Source organism: Nymphaea colorata, chromosome 7 (assembly GCF_008831285.2).
Source record: "Nymphaea colorata isolate Beijing-Zhang1983 chromosome 7, ASM883128v2, whole genome shotgun sequence".
Taxonomy (NCBI): Eukaryota; Viridiplantae; Streptophyta; class Magnoliopsida; order Nymphaeales; family Nymphaeaceae; genus Nymphaea; species Nymphaea colorata.
In genome coordinates this window covers 20,822,120-20,841,102 of record NC_045144.1, presented here as the reverse complement: position 1 = coordinate 20,841,102, position 18,983 = coordinate 20,822,120, and the positions used below count along the sequence as shown (strand labels likewise).

At 38.3% G+C, this 18,983-nt stretch overlaps 2 protein-coding genes across 3 annotated transcripts; both read right to left on the bottom strand.

Moving 5' to 3' along the window:
• Positions 1-243: 243 nt before the first annotated feature.
• Positions 244-2,924, bottom strand: LOC116257450 (uncharacterized). Of its 2 annotated transcripts, XM_031634218.2 has the most exons (4): positions 2,572-2,922; positions 2,280-2,329; positions 928-1,009; positions 244-574 (listed from the first exon to the last, which is right to left on the bottom strand). In XM_031634218.2, the coding sequence occupies exons 1-4, from the start codon at positions 2,801-2,803 to the stop codon at positions 528-530; spliced, it is 411 nt and encodes a 136-aa protein (XP_031490078.1). In that variant the 5' UTR covers positions 2,804-2,922; the 3' UTR covers positions 244-527. The 2 variants fall into 2 exon arrangements, with proteins under 2 accessions (XP_031490078.1, XP_031490077.1); XM_031634217.2 differs by lacking the exon at positions 244-574 and having other exon boundaries at positions 581-1,009; positions 2,572-2,924.
• Positions 2,925-11,227: 8,303 nt separating this feature from the next.
• LOC116257254 (uncharacterized) lies at positions 11,228-16,849 on the bottom strand. Its single transcript, XM_050078616.1, has 10 exons — positions 16,506-16,849; positions 15,700-15,789; positions 15,477-15,595; positions 15,110-15,211; positions 14,275-14,403; positions 14,118-14,186; positions 13,501-13,567; positions 12,304-12,357; positions 11,652-12,217; positions 11,228-11,558 (listed from the first exon to the last, which is right to left on the bottom strand). Exons 1-9 carry the CDS (start codon positions 16,647-16,649, stop codon positions 11,927-11,929), a joined length of 1,065 nt encoding a protein of 354 aa, XP_049934573.1. The 5' UTR covers positions 16,650-16,849; the 3' UTR covers positions 11,228-11,558; positions 11,652-11,926.
• Positions 16,850-18,983: the final 2,134 nt, after the last annotated feature.

Here is an 18,983-nt window from a genome sequence, read left to right as displayed (position 1 = left end):
ATATATTACGATCGTTAGTGCTTGCTTCATGATCGATGTCTCTACACAAACACCCTCTATACGTTGTCATACTTCATACGATTTCACATAACATCTAAAGAATATTTTAATTTGCTGCTCTGTATGGGTACACGTGCCTGAATGCACACAGAGAGAGAGAGAGAGAGGAAGAGAGAGAAGAGAGAGAGAGAAGAGAGGAGAGAGTTGTAGTCCAATAGTAGTAGTAGAAGAAGAAGAAACAAATGCAGGGAATTTCTTTGTATATCATATATCATGTTATTCTACAATTGACATGAGGCAGGTGCACTTGTAATGAGCACGAATTCGCCCACTGATACGGCTCCAACTGTAGAGATTAAACTACAACCAACTCCTGTCACCAACCTTTTTTTCCCCAATTTTCTCCCTAGTCCTGCTTCTTACACAGCAGACTCCATCCCTATTCATGCCTGGGTAACGGAATAGAATCGTTAACCGCAGTACGTTTCTGAACTTGCTACAGCACGGACCTTACTGCTGACAAAAGCTCAACCAGAGAAGAACCTTCTCCATGATTGCCAAGGGAGAAATCCACCTACAGTAGTAAAAAAGGAAGGTCGTAAGCTGCCAGGACAAACTTTAACAAATCATATTAGGCACAGCTAACTTAGGCGACACGACCAAACTCATGATGTGTCTACTACATTCAGGCTTGCAAAGGTCTCATGGCCCCACAAGTATCTGGTATATTTTCTGAACGCCAAATATTCAGACTGAAGCTACCGAAAAATAAATTCACCCTTGATGACCCCATTGACATTGAGTCAAGCATGTCATTCTTCAACCAGTAAGCAGTGACTCAAGAATCAATCAAACAAAAAACGAAGACCCGATATACTCAGGTGCTGATTGGAAGAATCATCTGTGGCAAATGAGGGTCAACTGTACCGCAACCAGGACAGCGGAAATAATTCTTCTCTCTTAGAACAAGTCCCGAGCCTCCACAAACGCCACATCTTCTTTGTGCAATCTACAAGAGAATGAAGACTACTCTTTAGTACGAAATGTCCAAAGGTTCTACTCAAATGAGTACAGCTTCATTGTAACATTATGGGTCCCATCTTCACAAGTGAGAACATATTCGCCACATGCAAAGTGTAAACATAGTAAACACATGCAATTATGTATAAAGTGCTCTGACATGGAAAAATTCACTACATAGTATAGCTAACATAAGGAGTTATTATACTACACAAACCACTTCAGAAAAACCACGGTGTCTGGACACTTGCTATCAACCCCCCATACGATATCGTCCAATATCCTGTATACCAGATTTTTGCTGAGACATTCATATCACGAGATGGTTGTAGAAGTTCGAAGTTTTTGCTAGAACATTCATAACGGGATGCTCTTTGTTATGTACATTTCACCTCTGTCTTCAAGACATCAATAGATCATATCTCATACTTGCAATGGCTTCCTTTGTAAAGCCATTTTTTTTGAAATTGTAATCCAGATCAAATTGCCTTCTGTTGATTCAAACGTTATAGGTTTCAATTCTGCATAACCTTTATATTTATACTAGCAACAATGCAACATCCATAATTGCAAGTTTTTGCTATCCTTCGGGTAAAAGCGATTTTCTTATGCTTTATTAGACACGATTTTTCTTTTGTCCGGCCCCTTGGCGAGGCAAAGCAGACCGTAAGCTTTCGATTCTCTTGTATTAAAACTCCAGCGTTGCATATAAAAAATCTGGAAGAAATATTTATGGAGACAATGTACTAGTCAAATAAGAGATGCTGAACCAGTGACGTGGAAGAAAAAGAACCCAACGAGAAATTTTGAACATTTTACACTCAAAGTCGTGATAATGGATAGTAGCAGTTATAAACCTATAATGAATAACTCCATGTGCTAGAAGAACAAAAGTTAGAGGTGCACACACGCATACACAAATGCTTAATACTCAAGCTATATCAGAGTTGTAAATCAGGTTATCAATACAACGGCGAAAGGTGGTCCTTTTTTACTGGTAAAGAGAAGAAGCTGAACCATCAAAGAACTTCGTGAAGCATACTGTTTACACAAAAATTACAGTCGCTAACAAAAGTAATAGCAAAAATTGCAAATTAGTGGAGGGCCATTAGCTGCTACTACTAATAGCAACTATCAAGCATCATGGCCATCATCATTAGAATGCTGTAACTTTTCATTCTTCCATTTTTTTTAACCCTTTCCCTCGGTATGGTTCACAATTGTACAGTACGTTTCACAATGTGCAGGATAGAACTTACAATTCGCTTGCTGAACTCAACGCCCGCGACCATAAAAGGGGTGACACCAGCTGCACCAGAAACCAAAGAAAAGCCCTTAATTCCGATTCAACAGAAAGCAAACGACCTTCTTTAATCTTTCCCAAGAAAAAAGAGAGGGGAAAAAGTTAACAGATTAAAAAGCCCACCAGTAGAAAGACCGCTTTACGAGGGGAGGAAAACTTAATCGTTCCACTGCTAAAAGAAAACGACTCAAGGACTAACGCGGAAATAAAAAATCCATCAAGCTATAAGCTGCCACAAGATGGACTACCTAGGGCTCCGACGACAATCTGCCATGTGATCTCCGCCCTCACGGGATTGGACGCCGCTTCGGCGACCTCGCCAACCGCCAGGATTCTCCACGGACGCCGGACATTCGGCGTTGAAATTTCGATTCTACCTGCGGAACACGGGCCAGAAAGAACCGAATCGCGTCTTCCGATCAAACGGCTGGAATCACAGGGTATGAGAGGGCGGCAAGAAGAGAGCGAGAACGAGTTCATTCTCTCTCTCTCTCTCTCCGTGGGGGTGGTCGGGTGTGTGAAGGAAATCGAACGTGACGGAGAAGAGGCGGGCGTTAATCGTTGTGAAATGGCACCTCCTGGATAAATGAATCCAGCGATTCATTGGCGTATTTATAAATTAACGCAAAGGAGGACAACTTGCCACGTCTGCACTCTCGAGAAAGGTTGAAGCCGAATCCTATAGAACAGCCGATTTAAGATACGACCGTTTGTCAATACAAAGAAAGAAGTAAAATAAGAATCTTAATAAAGGAAGGAAATACATTTTAATAATTTGTTAAATAAAAATGTCTTTTATAGTCTTTTACTTTTTACTTTTTTATTTTTGTCTTTACAAGTTTTTTTTTCAATGTAAATTAAAAGTATTTTAGTTATTAAGCCTGGCGGACAACCAATATATATAACCAAGTTCGTGATTTAAGACACTTAGTTTGATAAACCATAAATTTTATGGTGAACATTTCGCTGTATCTACAAAAACATGCCATGTGAGATCGACATCAGATGTGTGGGTTTCAAATGCATGCATTTTCTTCTTTTTCTTTTAGCATAACCTCTATAATCAATTCTCTTTGTAAGCTTCTTTCTTGCCTTTCATCTTCAACCCTGTTCACTTCTCTCTGCATCTTCTTTTTTCAGTACCGATTTTTTCTTCTTCTGCTATTCTTTCCTGCCTCTCATTTTCAGAACTAGTTCACCAATCGACCGTTTGTCTTGTTTCTGTTCTTCCGAATTTCTCCTTGTTCTGCACCACTGTTTCTTTTGCTTGGTCTTCTTCTTTCGTTTCATTCAACCAACGCCTTGCTCCCCATTGCCCAAAACACTCTTCATCTTCTTCTTCAAAAAAGAAGAAGCAGACATTTATCTTAAGTTTTAGAAATTTGAGGCACGTAATCATGAAGACTTCAAACGGGCCAATTCATGAAGATTATATACTGGTTTGGAAAATTTTAAAAAAATATGATTTGACGTTCAAAAAAAGATTATGTAAGATCTGGAGGCCGGTTGCAAGAAATGCCAGAAAGAAGATTTATATTTCACGAACCTCTTCTTAACCTCATTCCTGCGAGTTCCACCTTTCGAACAGTCCCTCTCTCCCTGTGTGTCTGTTGATCTCTCGCTCAAAAGGTAATTGCCGCCATTAGTAGTTCAAGCAAGAAGATGCAAGAAGGAGGAGGAGGAGGACGACAGCTGCTTCGCCACCGGAACCACATCTGCGCAGGAATAAGCAGGCACCTTCTGGATCGGCGTGGTTTTCTTGCTCTTAGGATTGACGCTGCTGATTTTGTTCTTGGTTCTCAGCGTCTCTACAATGTCCACTTCTACCGGCTCTCCTTGCTTGCTTCAATGGCCGTCTTCTTCGGCTTGTTCGAGTCCATAGCCTCATGCTGGTTTGGTCACCGCCTGCCCTGCTTTCGCCCCCACAAGATCATCTCAAGTTAGAACCCCAAGATCAGCTCGAGTTAGAACACCAAGATTAGCTGAAATGTTGTTAATTCTAGCCTTTTACAGCCGAACATTCATTGAAACGAAGGAAAATTCAGTTGCAGTGGATGATTTTGTCCTCATTTGAACGGAAGATGTAATTCGCTAACATTGTTCACTCAAAATGATGAATGTTTCATTTATCAAAATATTAAGAGGTAAGGTCAGGAGGTCTATTACGTAGATAAGGTTACATAGATAACAATTAAAAACTAATTAAAAGTAAGATTACGTAGAAAAGGTTCCTGCCATTACCTCATTCAGCAATTCAATCCGAAATTTGATCTCTTTGGATAAAAGAGGACAACTAATATCGGAATCCAAGGCAAGATAAATTTCCCATCAACATTTAACTCAAGAAAAACCACACAAAATTCACATTCAAGATACACCCCTTAGTCTTTTGGATCCAATTTGTGTACTTTTGGTTGGATCAAAACTAAGATTGAAAACAGCAATGCTATCTGCTATAGTTTTTGGAACTTCGTCGTCCTCTGCTGCAGAGTTCGAGAATATTTTAATTAAATAGAAGAAGAAGAAGAAGAGGAGGAGGAGGAGGAGGAGGAGGAGGAGTGAGAAGAAGGGTATGCTATCTAGCTATGGAAACGGATGATGAGGATGAAAAGAAGAAGAAGAAGAAGAAGAAAACAAATTCTGCTAATTAACAAAATGGCAGTTAATAAAATGTCTTTTCGCGGGCTAAGAGATAAGACTGAGGAAGCAAGTGAAGGTTCGGCAGCGATGATATTAGATTCTGCAGAAGTCCAAATACACGGGAATACGAAAGACGGAAACAATGATTTTACACTAAGCGATGGGCATTCAACTTCCAATTTGAAGACGCAGAAAAACCATGAATTACTATCAGTTGCATATGAGCGTTGTTTCACAATTTCATTTACAAAAAGCAAATTATATTCTGAACCAATTCTTCATTGAGCAAGAACTGAAGTTCATATACAATATCTTAAGCATATCCCAATAGATATAAAGAAGGATGTTCACGATATTGGTAAGTCCTTTTTATAACATGAAACTTAACCCACATGCATCCATTGCCAAATCTTCAATTCATTTACTCATCTAAAAGGGAAAAAAAAAAAGAAAAGGATTCCTCTAGCGTCAAGCTTATCACAATAAAAAGAGATGGGAATGAACAAGAAATTACAATCATCAAGAAAATGCAGAGAAAGGGATCAAGGAGTCTCCCATCCTATCATCGACTTGGGATCTCAAGAATCCATATACATAACAGAAAGAGAAAATAAGGAACACTATCATGATCTCTGTGATATGTAGATGGATAAGAGCATCCACGAGGCAAAACTTGAGGCTATTAAAGTATGTCATTCAGAACAGTAGATGAATTTCCCTTCGTCTCAATGAATTTTCGGCCGTAAAAGGCTAGAATTAACAACATTCCAGCTAATCTTGGTGTTCTGACTCGAGCTAAACTTGTGGTTCTAACTCGAGATGATCTTGGAAGGGCGAAACCAGGCGTCGACCAAACCAGCAGGATGCTATGCACGAGAACAAGCCGAAGAAGATAACCAATGAAGCAAGCAAGGCGAGCCGGTAGAAGTGGAGATTGTAGAGATGCCTGAGAACGAAGAACAAGATCAGCAGCACCAATCCTAAGATCAAGAACACCATGCCCATCCAAAAGGTGACCCCGTATTCCTGCGCAGATGGTGGTTGCGGCGGAGCAGCACTCGCCGCTGCTTTTGCTCCCTCTCCCTCTACCTGTATTTCGTCTTCTTGATCTTCTCGTCGTCCTCCTTCTTGCATCTTCTTTCTTGAACTACTAATGGCGGTAATTACCATTTGAGCGAGAGATCTACAGACACAGGGAGACAGACTGTGGAAGCCCTAAGAATGAACTTAAGAGGTGGTTTCCTGAAATACAAATTCTCTTTCTGGAATTTCTTCCTATATAATATTTCATGAACCTCAATCATTTTAGTTTTATTTTTCAAACCAATATTTAATCTTGATGAATTGGCCGATCTAAACTGAATTGATAGCAAAACAATTTTTGTCATTTGGGTCGATGGCAGATTCAAATACATGTTAAAAGAGAGAAAATATTTTGGTAATTATTTAAAAAATGTTTTGTTTAGTCTTTTTCACTTTTTTTAATTTTCTTTTTTTGTCTTTATAATTTTTTTTGCCTAAAAGGGTATGTTCATTATTAACCATACTTACACTAACGCATGGGGTACATAACTACAAATACCAGAGTAGCACCTATGTCAAGGTGTTGGTGCGGGTGCCGGAGTGGCACATCTCAAAAAATTTAAGTGCGATGGTGCGGTGAAGGTATTTTAAAAAATTTCACTTGTCCTATATAATAATTCTGTCAGTGGGTTCACGTATTTGCGAAAGCGTTTGTTTTTAGACTTTTAATGAGTTAGTTCTGGTTTTAGCTCGGAATACTGAGGTCATCATACAATTAGTTACGTGAATATAAGAGTTCTCCTACGAATTTTTTGTGAAATTTATTGAATTGCATTCTTCCAGCTCATAAAGAGGGAAGTACGTTTTTGTTGACAAAATACAAAATTAGAAATATCAAAGCGTCTTAGTGCACCAAAAAGCATGTTAATTTAATGCCTTCTAGCTGAGTTTTATAGGCCTTTTTTGTCCGACATATTCCAGAGAAATATCGCTGTTGGTACACGTTCACATCTTAGATTCTACGGGTACTACCCCTATTTTATTTAGTAAAAGCTTAGATTTTGGTAAAAAAAAGTTTAAAAATATATACAAGTAAATTACTTATATAACAGATTATATATATATATATATATATATACTCTTGCCGCACTAGCTCTTAATTTTTTTTAAACTTGCCGCATCCTGCACCGGCACTGGTGACAGAATATTGTCCTCTTCTTTGTCTTCGGTATTATCCTTTCTGAATCTTGGTGACATAGAAGATGATTTTGTTTATTGCTTAACGCTAGAAGGATTTATAATGAGATTAGGGGTAAAAGCACCGGAAACAAACATTTTAACAAAATATGGTAGAAGAATTGCACTCCGAGGGCTAGTTAGTGTCAAAGTCTTTACGTAGTAGTAGTAGTACTGAAGGCAAGGTTACTGACGCAATACATAATTCAAAGATTTGGAATTTCCTTTCCAAATGGTTGTTACTTACGCAGGTGCCATGAGGAAACTATCTTTCATTTTTTTGTTGGGTGTAAAGTTGTTAAAAATGTGTCGCAATTTCTGGGCAGCAACTTCTCTATCAATTTTTTTTGCATTTCATGGACACATTCCATTCTGCATTGATATCTTTGGGGAATTTTTATGTCCCAATATAAATTCTACTTAAGGTCGCTTAAGAGAAAATGACTCTGTCAAGAGAAGTAAGCAAGTATCTAAGATCATGGCAGGGTGCACCATAACAAGATCCATGTCTTCTATTCTCCTTTTCTTCGTGGCGCGGGTAATCCTTAACAACAGCCTCACATTCAGCATATTCCTCTGCATCTGTAATCATAGTTTAAAGACGACATAAAATGTAGACTACAAGCAAATGAATCGGTGAAAGACCTTGTTATGCACATGGTTTTGGCCACTCAAAAGCTGATAGATCTTTGTTAACAAGCATCCAACCCCATAGATCATGTTTGTTAATTGGTTTTTAATCATGCAAAGATACATCTCAGAGGCACCTCTCCTTGCGAAAGCCAATGCACTCCAGGACCGTGGGCAGGGGGAAGGGTTTTACACTTTGGACAAGCGGGAAAGTCTCTCAACCTAAGGTGGTTTCCCGTCCCCATGCAAAAACCATAAACAACAGAAGAAGAAGAAGAAGAAGAAGAAGAAGAAGAAGAAGAAGAAGAAGAAGAAGAAGAAGAAGAAGAAGCCCGTCCCCATGTAAAAACCATAAACAACAGAAGAAGAAGAAGAAGAAGAAGAAGAAGACTATGAAAACCACATCAAGGACGAACATTTTCCCTGATAAAATTCATTTGTTTGAATGCTTTTCAAAGCTTCATCTTATCAACCACAGACAAATGCACTCTGGGGACCTTTAAGGATCTTATGCCTCATCACTTATATGGCCTGTGAGCCCAGTTTGCATGTGGGGACAAGAACAGGGTTCAGTCAAGTGGGTTAGAGGTTGTAGGCAACCAAACGTGAAGAGGTTTCTGGATCCACCCACTGTGTCCACATGGGTCCATGTCAAGAAAAGCTCTCCCAAAAGTGCCTCCATGTAATTAATACCTATTGTCTGTGCTAGTGTTTTTTTTTTTTAGGGGTGAGCGGTTCATTGCCACCGCCCCTAAAAGAGGCCTTCGGCCCCCCCTCTGTGTTCCACCCCCAAGGTTTTCATAGAGCTGCGTCGGGCCCTTTTACGGGCCAGGAAGTGGCGCGCGCTGGGACGTGACAGTGGTTGCTCCAAGGACTCAAACCAAGCCGTTAGAGGAGCATGACCACCTTGCCGCCCAGTGCGCTACCACCCCTTGGGGTATCTGTGTGTGCTAGTGTTTGTAGATATACGCCTACTATGTGCCGTTCAGATTATATCATGTACCTTCAAAGATTTTTCTTTTTTGGTGGGTATTTAAGAAGGTCTACTAATGGGTTGGATCTAGATGGTAGGTTCCCTGATCCAAACCTATTTTGTATCCAGTATCTGAGAGTTTCTGGTTAATAATACCGACTGACAGGGTTTGACGATAACGAAGAATACATCTAACTTTCTGATATTGTTAAAAACAAACGTAAGGTTTTTCATTGGATAACAAATAAAGACCCGGAATATTATGTTTTGGAAATTTAATTGATAACTTAAAAATATACCTAACCTTAAGCCTCGCTTAATGACTTTGCTGTAACAAAGAGTAACAGCACTAATATAGTTATTTTATAAATTAATAATTTAGCAATATTTTGGATATTGATAATTGTGTAAGAATTGTGTGAAGTTTTTCATATTTTGAATTAAGTTATTATGCATGAAAATGAGCAGAAAGTAAGATAAATGTTAATGAATAAGTAAGCGTATATTTGTAATAACATAATCACATTTGTACAACTGAAGAAAAATACAGAACACATCGAGAAAAATGAAGATAAAAGAAGGAAAAAATATTAAAAAACCGTTTATGAAGCGAACTACATCATTTGAGAAGCGACCTTCTCATTTTGAACGAAGCCGGCTTCCCTTCAAGTGACTCCAACCTCTTCGACCCAGTGAAGGAACTTCTGTTGTACAGTTCCTCCCTGAAGCGTGTAAAAACAAAAGAATTTTTTTTGTATGGTATGATCACATTTTTGTTAATGTTACTCTACTGAAAAATTAAACATTTATCCATTAATCCTCCTATTTATATTGCACGCATGTTCCCATGAAGTTAATAATAAGGATCATTTTGGCTATTGATTCCAGTGAGTTGGCTACTGATTTCAATGAGAAAAGACAGTACCATATAAGCCAAGAAGTTTTTTTTTTTTTTTCAAGAACTTGATAATATCTCTCAAAGGAGACAAGAGTATTGTTTATGTAAACTCATTTGTTTTCCTCCTCTTTCTTCCTCCTTCGAAAGGTATTTTGGGCTCTTAAAAAATAGTTTGGTTTATATATTTGTAAATTAATATCTGCCATCTGCTGTTCTTGGGATCTACTGTCCAAATGGTTCTCATCAAAGTCTGGTCTACTAGCTACTTGTTTTCAATGTAGGTAGCTATTAGACTCTTGCATACTAGACTTTGAAAAGAATCATCCAGGCTATTAAAGACATCAAACCTGAGCCCACTTCACTCCTCCCCAACCCCTCGTCCTCTTTCTTTCTATATGTGTCTTATGTTCCTCTTTTGTCATTCCCCCCACTTGTCTGCTTCCTAGGGTCGTGCTTGAAGGTCGTGGCTCATTTCAGCTTGGTGGCGCATTTGGGAGGAGCGCAACAACAAGGTCTTCAGGGACACCTTATCTTCGTCAGATTATGTGGCTCGTCTTGTGCAGGGGATGTCCAGTTTGCCATTCGGTTAAGGCGCCGTGGTCTGTCTGTGGCTAGATGAGGGTGCCGCTCCTTCCTTCCTCTTTATTCACACCTTTCTTCTCACTGTGCATTGTATTGTATATTTCATCTTTTTGCTTTTGTTTTTGCGGATTGCTTTTGTATGTAAAGGACGTCTTGTTCTCAAATTTTGTTATATATTCCCCATTTTATCGACTCTTTCTTTTTATCTGTTTCCCTTCCCCCCTTCCCTCCCCCTCCGACGGTCAGCGGCCATCCCTTTAGCACCGCCCGGCAGAGCCCCACGAGCCTGCTGGAAACGGCAGGGAGAGGGCCCGATAGGCTCCCCCTTCTCTCACAGGGCTGCCGGTGGCAGCAAGGTAAAGATGGTGTTAGGAGAAGAAAAAAAATAAAAACAAAAAATCAACGGGCATCCATCTGGTTGGCAGCTATAGAGTTAAAAATTTTAGGACTATATACACATGAGGTCCATAAAATTTAATTTGTGCATTTTTTTTTTCAGAAACTTGTAGTTAGGCTCTCAAGTTCATTGTTGGAGTCAAATTATCTCTTCAGAAGGACTCAATATAAGTGTAAATTAAATTCAACGCAAGTCCCTTTATAATTGGAATGCTCAAAATTTTGATTTTCATTTCGGAAAAATGTAAAAAATAAAAAAATAAAGATCGTTAGAAATACCAACAAAAAATAGTAACAACTTAAGAAGCTTCATCATCCTAAAAATGTGCAATTAGTGGTTCCCAAATAATGACAGTTGCAAATTAGTTACATTTACTTGCACAGATCAATGTCATCCTGTTTCCATCAATTTTACTCGCAGCATTCTATTGAAATCAAAATGCCGACTCAAACAACCAAGAATCTAATTTCAGTTGACAAATTTAATTATGACTTTTTTTGTAAAAATTCTTTTCAGAAAGCCCACCTAGAAACTTTTTTCACGGCTATCAAACGCCACCAAGTGAAAGATTTCGGTGCTTGAGGGAGGCTCAAACAGGCTAAGCTACTGCAACTACGTCTCTCACCCTCGCACTTTTTCTAATGAGAGAGAGAGAGTTCACTGACATTAATGCAAAAGAATAAATTACAATATACATACATTATACATTATGGAAAACAATTTTGTATAGTTGCTAGAAGGCCCTGCTTCTGTTTGTGGTCTGTGGATATGGATCGTTCCAGCAAGTGTCATCCTTTACTGCTTTTTCCCATCTCTCCTGAAAGATCTCCAGTTCATTGTAAGACTGCTTTCTGACCTGAAGAATCAACAGCCAAGTTCAGAAAAGAGGAAAAAGCAGGAGATCTTACAACATTATGAGGGGTGTGGGCATTTGCTAACAGAGACCAACCTCTCCCCTTTCACGGTTCATAAGGGAGACCTCTCGACCCTGTTTAACTTGGAAAAGAAAAGAAAGAACATTGATGAAAATTGACAACTGACAAAAAATTGTTTATTATTATGTTATAATTAGCAGTAGTAGTAGCGGTAGTAGAGTAGCTGATGATGAACCCTCAACGGACAGACCACTTAATGTCTGACTCCCTAACAGGCTTAAGTGAGTTCTGACCACCATGCTTTACGAGGACAAGACATCCAAAACCTCAGGATAAAGAGTGGCAACGTTCAGACTTGATCCAAGGACTTCACCTTGACACCCTTTAACAATTCTCCTCTTACCACCTCCTCTCCATCCATGGCAGTTGTGAGTAAGTTAACAGTTGGAAAATCAATTGTTTGTAGCCAGTTCAAGGCTATGATAGTTAGCTGTTTCTTAAATGCAAGGGCTGTAATACTGTGGTTCAATAATGCAGGCCATTTTCTTACCCTATTTTCATCAAAGCCGCCAAGTGTAGGTATGCCAAGATGAGCTACATATTCACTGCCAACAACCCCAACATTTATGCTCCGGTCCCCCTACATGAAAGCATGCTTTAGATTACAGTTCCTGCAAAAAAGAGGAAAAAAGAAAAGCTAAAGAAGAGATGGTGACAAATCTAAACCTGCGCACAGTAACCAAGCTTCATGTCCAGGCCCCAAGCATGAATTAAGTCACTCTGCAGAATCACATTAAGAATTTAAGATGCAACATTTGCCACCTCAGGATATGCACATAGCTATGCAACTGTAAGCAAATCTTACTCTTGAAACCACCAACATCAGATACAATAATGTGCAATTCAGTTACGTCATAAAAGAAATTCATCATGAACCACAAAGCACAATTACGCATGGCAGCTTCCCTAACTAGACCTGTTTAAACCTAGATTCTTCGTCACAAATAGAAGAATTACAGAAGGCCACACAAGGAATCACCTATCATTTTTTATATCCTAGAAAAGGAAAATGAAGAAGAAAAAGCAACCATTTTCATCTTCCCGTGGACCAAAAGAAAGGAAATTTCTCCTTTTCACAGATTGTTCAAGTACAAGAAATATGACAACTGCCAAATTTTGCCACTAGTGAAATCATCAAGCCCCAACACCCAATTCATCAGTCAGGATAATCATGGAAGACATCAACGTTTCTGCACACTGGTTTTCCACATGTCCCAGGTACTTTTCACTGTTTTTAAGACTAGAACAGTGGTAAAACTGTTGAAAATAACACTAACTGATAACAGACTTGAGAAACAGGCCAAAGTACTTCATGTGCTCAAATCACAGATGAGCAAAATAATTAACCTCATGCATGGGAACTAGCTAACTAACCAATTTATATTGCTTTTACATATTTCCTTTTGAAGGAAAGGCAAATCCTCGAGAGAAATTCAAGTGAAATAATAGAAACCAGGTGAGAAGAGGTAACCAAGCAGCAAACAAGCAAAAGAAACAGAAAAGATTACAAGAAACACATAACTCCTCGGCCCTTCATGGTTGAACCAGTTTCTTCTGTTCAGAGTCCTAGGACAAACTAAAGACAGTTCTTGCAACATTTCCAATGCTAGCATTTAGCTTTCAAACAAAATTAAAACGTCATCAAGTAGACAAAACAATTTCCCATGCTTGATTGGCATAAACAAAGAGAATCAACCACAAGAGAAAAGCTAGACCCAGGTGCATTTAATTGTTGAAGAGGGAACACGGTGCTGCTCCCGTAAAGAAACTAGGAGAAATGCAGAAAAACTTCTATAATCGCTCTTAACAGCCTTCTGTAGAGCACAGACCAAGATAAGAACCTTACAACTGCAAATGCCATACCTGGATCATGTACCACGCACAACGCCAGGCAACTCTTGAGAACACAGGTGCCATCATCTCCACCCAACTGCATTATGAGATGAAAAAGATTTATGTTGTTGGATGAAGTTAGGAATGCAAGAGTCTGGAGTAAAATGTACAGTTAGTGATCACCCTTGTTCTTCAGTAGTCTCTGAATTTTTACCCAAAGTAAAGTTTTAAATGTTTGATAAATTGTATTATTGCGTTTTTCAACTGGCCAATTGATTTTTAATAAGTTACTGTGAAGGAAAATTTGTGCTTCCTTGAATTCAGTGACATTGGAGAAAAACTAAGATGAAAGATGGATGCTGTTATTTGATTCAATGTGTTTGACAACGACTATAAATAATGTATAATTGAAAAACAGGAGTAGGACACAATTTTAAGATGATCAAGTCACTTTAGTATAGCTACTTTCTGACATCATTTGTCTAATCAAGTAGGGAGGACTAGACACTTATTCAGTGATATCATGCTCCAAGAAGAATAGGAAAATAAAACACAATGTGAACTTATCTCAAGGTAGAAATGGAAAATAAAGAAGCATTTAATACTATATTCCAACAAAATCTAAATATTCAGGTAAAAAGTCATACCCAGTACATGGTGGAGCGGTGCTGTTCCAGTAGCATCTTCCATTACCACGATGCTTGTATGTCCTTCTGAAATACAAAAATTAGCTTTGAAATAATATGCTCAAATATAAACAGGTATCAATTGCTATGCTAGTGATTACTTAGCAATCCCCAAGAGTGTATTTTTAGATTACCTGTAATCGACTTCTTCACACGCACAGTAATTCGATGATGCACCTCTGACAAAGAAGAATCTAGTGCTGGCTGAGATATCTCCAGCCCTTCTTCTTCCACGATAGACAAATAACTGCCAGATTTCCAGGAGACATTAATTTAGTCTTCAAGTATATAAAAAAACAAATCTATTAACTTTCAACTGCCAAATTTTATAAATATCTTTCCATGTCATACAAGTTTAAGATCAATTTTGAAAAGACTGAATAGCAAAATTTTGGTTAGTTTGGTAAATGTCTGACAGGGACTTTCCTACTCTCAATAGAGTACTCTCAACAAATAAACAACACACTAAGGAGTAAAATTATACCGAATGAGAACTTTTAGAATATGTCATTTTATGAAATCACAATTATTGATGTTTCCTGAAATATTTAATAAGTCGGACACAAGACTTGCAAACATTATATTAAATTTCTGATGGAGAAGTGACAGTATCCACAAAACTATCTGCATTTCATACCTAACAATTATAGGACGTGAACTCAAACGAAGACAGACAGCAAACATTTACATGCACAATTGGTACCTGCTTAAAAAATACTCTTGCATATAGTTGATCCATTTCTAAATCACCTCATGTAATTAAAACTTTAAACCCACCTACGGCAGTTAAGCACCCAAGGCGAGTGTTCTTGGTCCAGATGATATATACCACCACCAACATATGACCTTATGTAGCTTATGTGTCTTTGCATAACTTATTTTCATGCAGAATATAAAGATGAGGATTCAGAAGAATGGCAAGTAAAGTTTAAGAATGTTAAGAGGAAACATACTTCACAGGATCAAAATGTTCAACTCCAAGGTCCTCATCCCAGAGGAAAATATAATTGTATTCATCAACTACATCTGGGTGCAAGAACCGGTTAGCAAACCACCTGTACCACAACCAAAGCAAAAAATTATTACTTTACCTAAGTCGAAGACATAAGCTAACACAAGGCTATGGACAACTAAAAAATGAATAGGGGCATCATTTTCATTTAACTTTCCAATAAGGACAGAATTAAAGGAGATGTGACATGAGAGTAGATTGGAACATTCCAGTCACGTTATAAAAGGATCACTACACCCTAATAATAATATGGAACAACACAAAGGCTGATTTTGTTATCATTGAGCTACTTAGATCAGAGTCATCACCACTTGGTTTGGTTGACTGCAGAGACATGCAATACATTGTCACTCCATTGCAGATCCCTCCATTGATCGACAAAACCATCATAATGAAAGAGCATTATTGTAAAGTTATTTGGAGGAAACTGAAATTCAAGGTGTAAGATTAATGTTAGAAATTAATGTTCGAAACTACCTTCTGAATTGTTGAAATAAGAGCTGAAATCAAAAGAGAAGATATAAAGTAAACCTTCTTAACAATGTGATCGACATTTTTCTTCTGCCTTATACCAACAGCACTTGCCAACAAACTTTTCTTAGAGTGTTCCCTTCTTTTCATCTAAATGGAATGGATCTTACGCTCAGTTTGAAACAAAAGCACATGAACAGGTATGCAGAAAGAGAAAACAGCAGTAAACAATGAAAATGTACACGATCTATAACGCTTAAATGGCCAACAAAAGGACAAATAGAAATTTTGCAAATATCATGGTCATCAATAAAAGTACAGGCAATTCATAGGGTTTGAAATGCCCAAATGAAGGTTGAACAGAAATTCTGCAAATATTACACTTTGAAACAGAAAGACTCGAACAATGGGACCTTTTGAAGACTGGATGAAGTTATAAAATATGACCTCTGTGCAGAATGAAAATGCTTTATGGTTTTCATTAGGAAATCATTTCATTGGCTTCTTTTCCATGGAAACTTCTAGAATCACTAAGACCTACGAAGTTTAGGCATTTATTGTCTTCTATTGGTCAGCTGAAAATTCAAAATGATAGCTTAATTTTCATGCTGATTTGCTGACTTAACCATCTGGTGAAAGTAAAGTGCAGCTCCACTACCATGTTACGAAAACATAAAGCAAGTCTCTGCATTTAACTAGTGCTCTGTGCCTAAGTCATTTTGAGAGGGGAATCAAACCACCATTCACTATTTGACATATTATATTACTATTTTGACCACAAAAAACAGCTCTTTTTCCTTTCCAATTCAATGTGCATGCTCTTATGCAGTCCTTATGTTTCTCATGGTAATTCAAGCTAGACATACCTGATCTTTTGAAGTACCCCATAATCTCCGCATTTCCAAATTAGAGGTTGCACTCACTATACCTTTAGGCAATGACTCAGTTCCACGAACAAGGCACTGAACCTGGCGATCCAACAGTATAAGTGCCCTACTAAATTTGAACATTTTTAAACAAGTGTTTTTCCAGCGAAGTTTTCTGACTCTGCTAGTCCTATTGTTGTAAACCCTAATTATTGTATACTATAGACTGATATTCAATTAGGGTTTCTTGAAACTGATATTCAATTACAAAATGAAGCCTAAACACTTTTGTATACTATAGACTAAAAACAGACAGATCCTTGGATCTGGATCCAAAACAAAACAATAAATAAGAGCTCCAAATATGAGAACTGGATATCAGTTTCTATGTGAAATTATGGAAAAAGAAGTGCAATGCGTACAAAACACACAGAATTGATCCTTTTCCGAACATGTAAAAACGCATTGCTATGATCATCTTTAGTCAAAAGATGTTTTCTTTTCCTTTTCTCTTTTCCTCCTTTCTTTAACTCACCTCGGTAGCTTGCGAGTGGCTAGGCAAAGCCGTGATCCAAGTAGGGCACGGTTTACTTTTCTCAAATGGGCTGTGGCCCTTCTTTCCATTTTCTCCACCACTACAAGGCTTAGGACTGGCTACTTCTGCTCTATTTAGGGTGTTCTAAACACTAGCAGAGTCAGAAAACTTCGCTGGAAAAACACTTGCTTAAAAATGTTCAAATTTAGTAGGGCACTTATACTGTTGGATTGCCAGGTTCAGTGCCTTGTTCGTGGAACTGAGTCATTGCCTAAAGGTATAGTGAGTGCAACCTCTAATTTGGAAATGCGGAGATTATGGGGTACTTCAAAAGATCAGGTATGTCTAGCTTGAATTACCATGAGAAACATAAGGACTGCATAAGAGCATGCACATTGAATTGGAAAGGAAAAAGAGCTGTTTTTTGTGGTCAAAATAGTAATAGAATATGTCAAATAGTGAATGGTGGTTTGATTCCCCTCTCAAAATGACTTAGGCACAGAGCACTAGTTAAATGCAGAGACTTGCTTTATGTTTTCGTAACATGGTAGTGGAGCGGCACTTCATGGTGGGCACAGATGATGAATATAGTGGCGAGAGCGAGAGAGATAAGAGTGAGACGAAGAAATCAGCGAAAGCAGTAATTCCCATGAAAAAAGCATTTGATAAAGGCATTACTGTAGACAGGACCACAGAACCATCGAGCGGCAGGATAGATATCGCATCGGAGAGGAAGACCTTTGGTGCGAAGCTCTCTGCATTTGGGTTTGCCGCAGGCATCTACTACAGCTGGGCTAACACATACAAAAAGTAGTAGCTGAGAAGGGAGGGGTCTCTCTCTTCCCTATCCATCGCTCACTTGGTCTCTCTAGGTTCATGCATTATCGGTAATCGGATATAGAATGGCATGATAAGAATTTTCAACATGTTTCTGCAGTGCACAGTGTGTTATTTTCCTTGCCCTGATCATATTACGTATCATGATTTGTCTCTTCAATCTCGTTGGCAGTTTTTAGCACATGCAAGGCCTGTATTTAGAATTATGACAAAAAGCAGGTCGATGAATTAAAAATTTTCCAAAAATTGTGACCATTTGCACGATTACTGAAAACAACTTCTTTAATCTATATCTTAATGTCAATGATGAATAAAATAACTGAATAAAGGATGAAATTTCACCCTCATTACTCGCTAGAACGATCGAGCCTTGGTTCATCCCTACCACCCAAAATAATGCTTGAAGGCCCCTTATCCTCCTGCTTCCGCTTTTTCTTAACAACTATTGGTTGACGTCAGATGGATGTTTCTTAGCAACAAGTGCAACATGGTTCTCTATTATTTTGAATGAGGAGCCCACTTAATTTATGTGCGCATTCATCAGCTAACTTATGATAAAGGAAACCCTAAAATGCAATATAGTACATTTTTGTTAAGCCTGTCACATTTCTTCTAACTCATTTAGCTTGTAGGATTGCTTCTTACAACTATTTTTTCATTATAGTTCAACATTCACTATGCAGTTAAACTGAGTCGAGCTCCAGTTGAGTTTAATCAAGTCAAGCTCAAGTTGAGCCAGCTGGCTGGCTGGACTCATTGTACGGCTCTACTGATCCATTAATGCCAAACACAGTCGATGAGAAACAAGGTTTTGCAAAAGGTCCCTGACATGGCAACAAAGGCAACCATCCACCTCTATGAAGGCAAGACTGCGATTAAGAAGTTTGTGGTGATACTAATGAAAGTGAGAAGCAAGAATAACCAAGAGAAAGGCAACTGGAAGGTGAGTAAAGATGAAGGTGAGGAGAAGCTGCAGACTGAGGAAGGTGTGAAAGAAGAAGAGAAAGAATGCGAGATGCCAGTCAATGAACTGAACAAAAGGGTTGATCATTTTATTAACTAAGCTAACGCAGAATATTTATAATGTATGGAAGCAGTGAAACTAT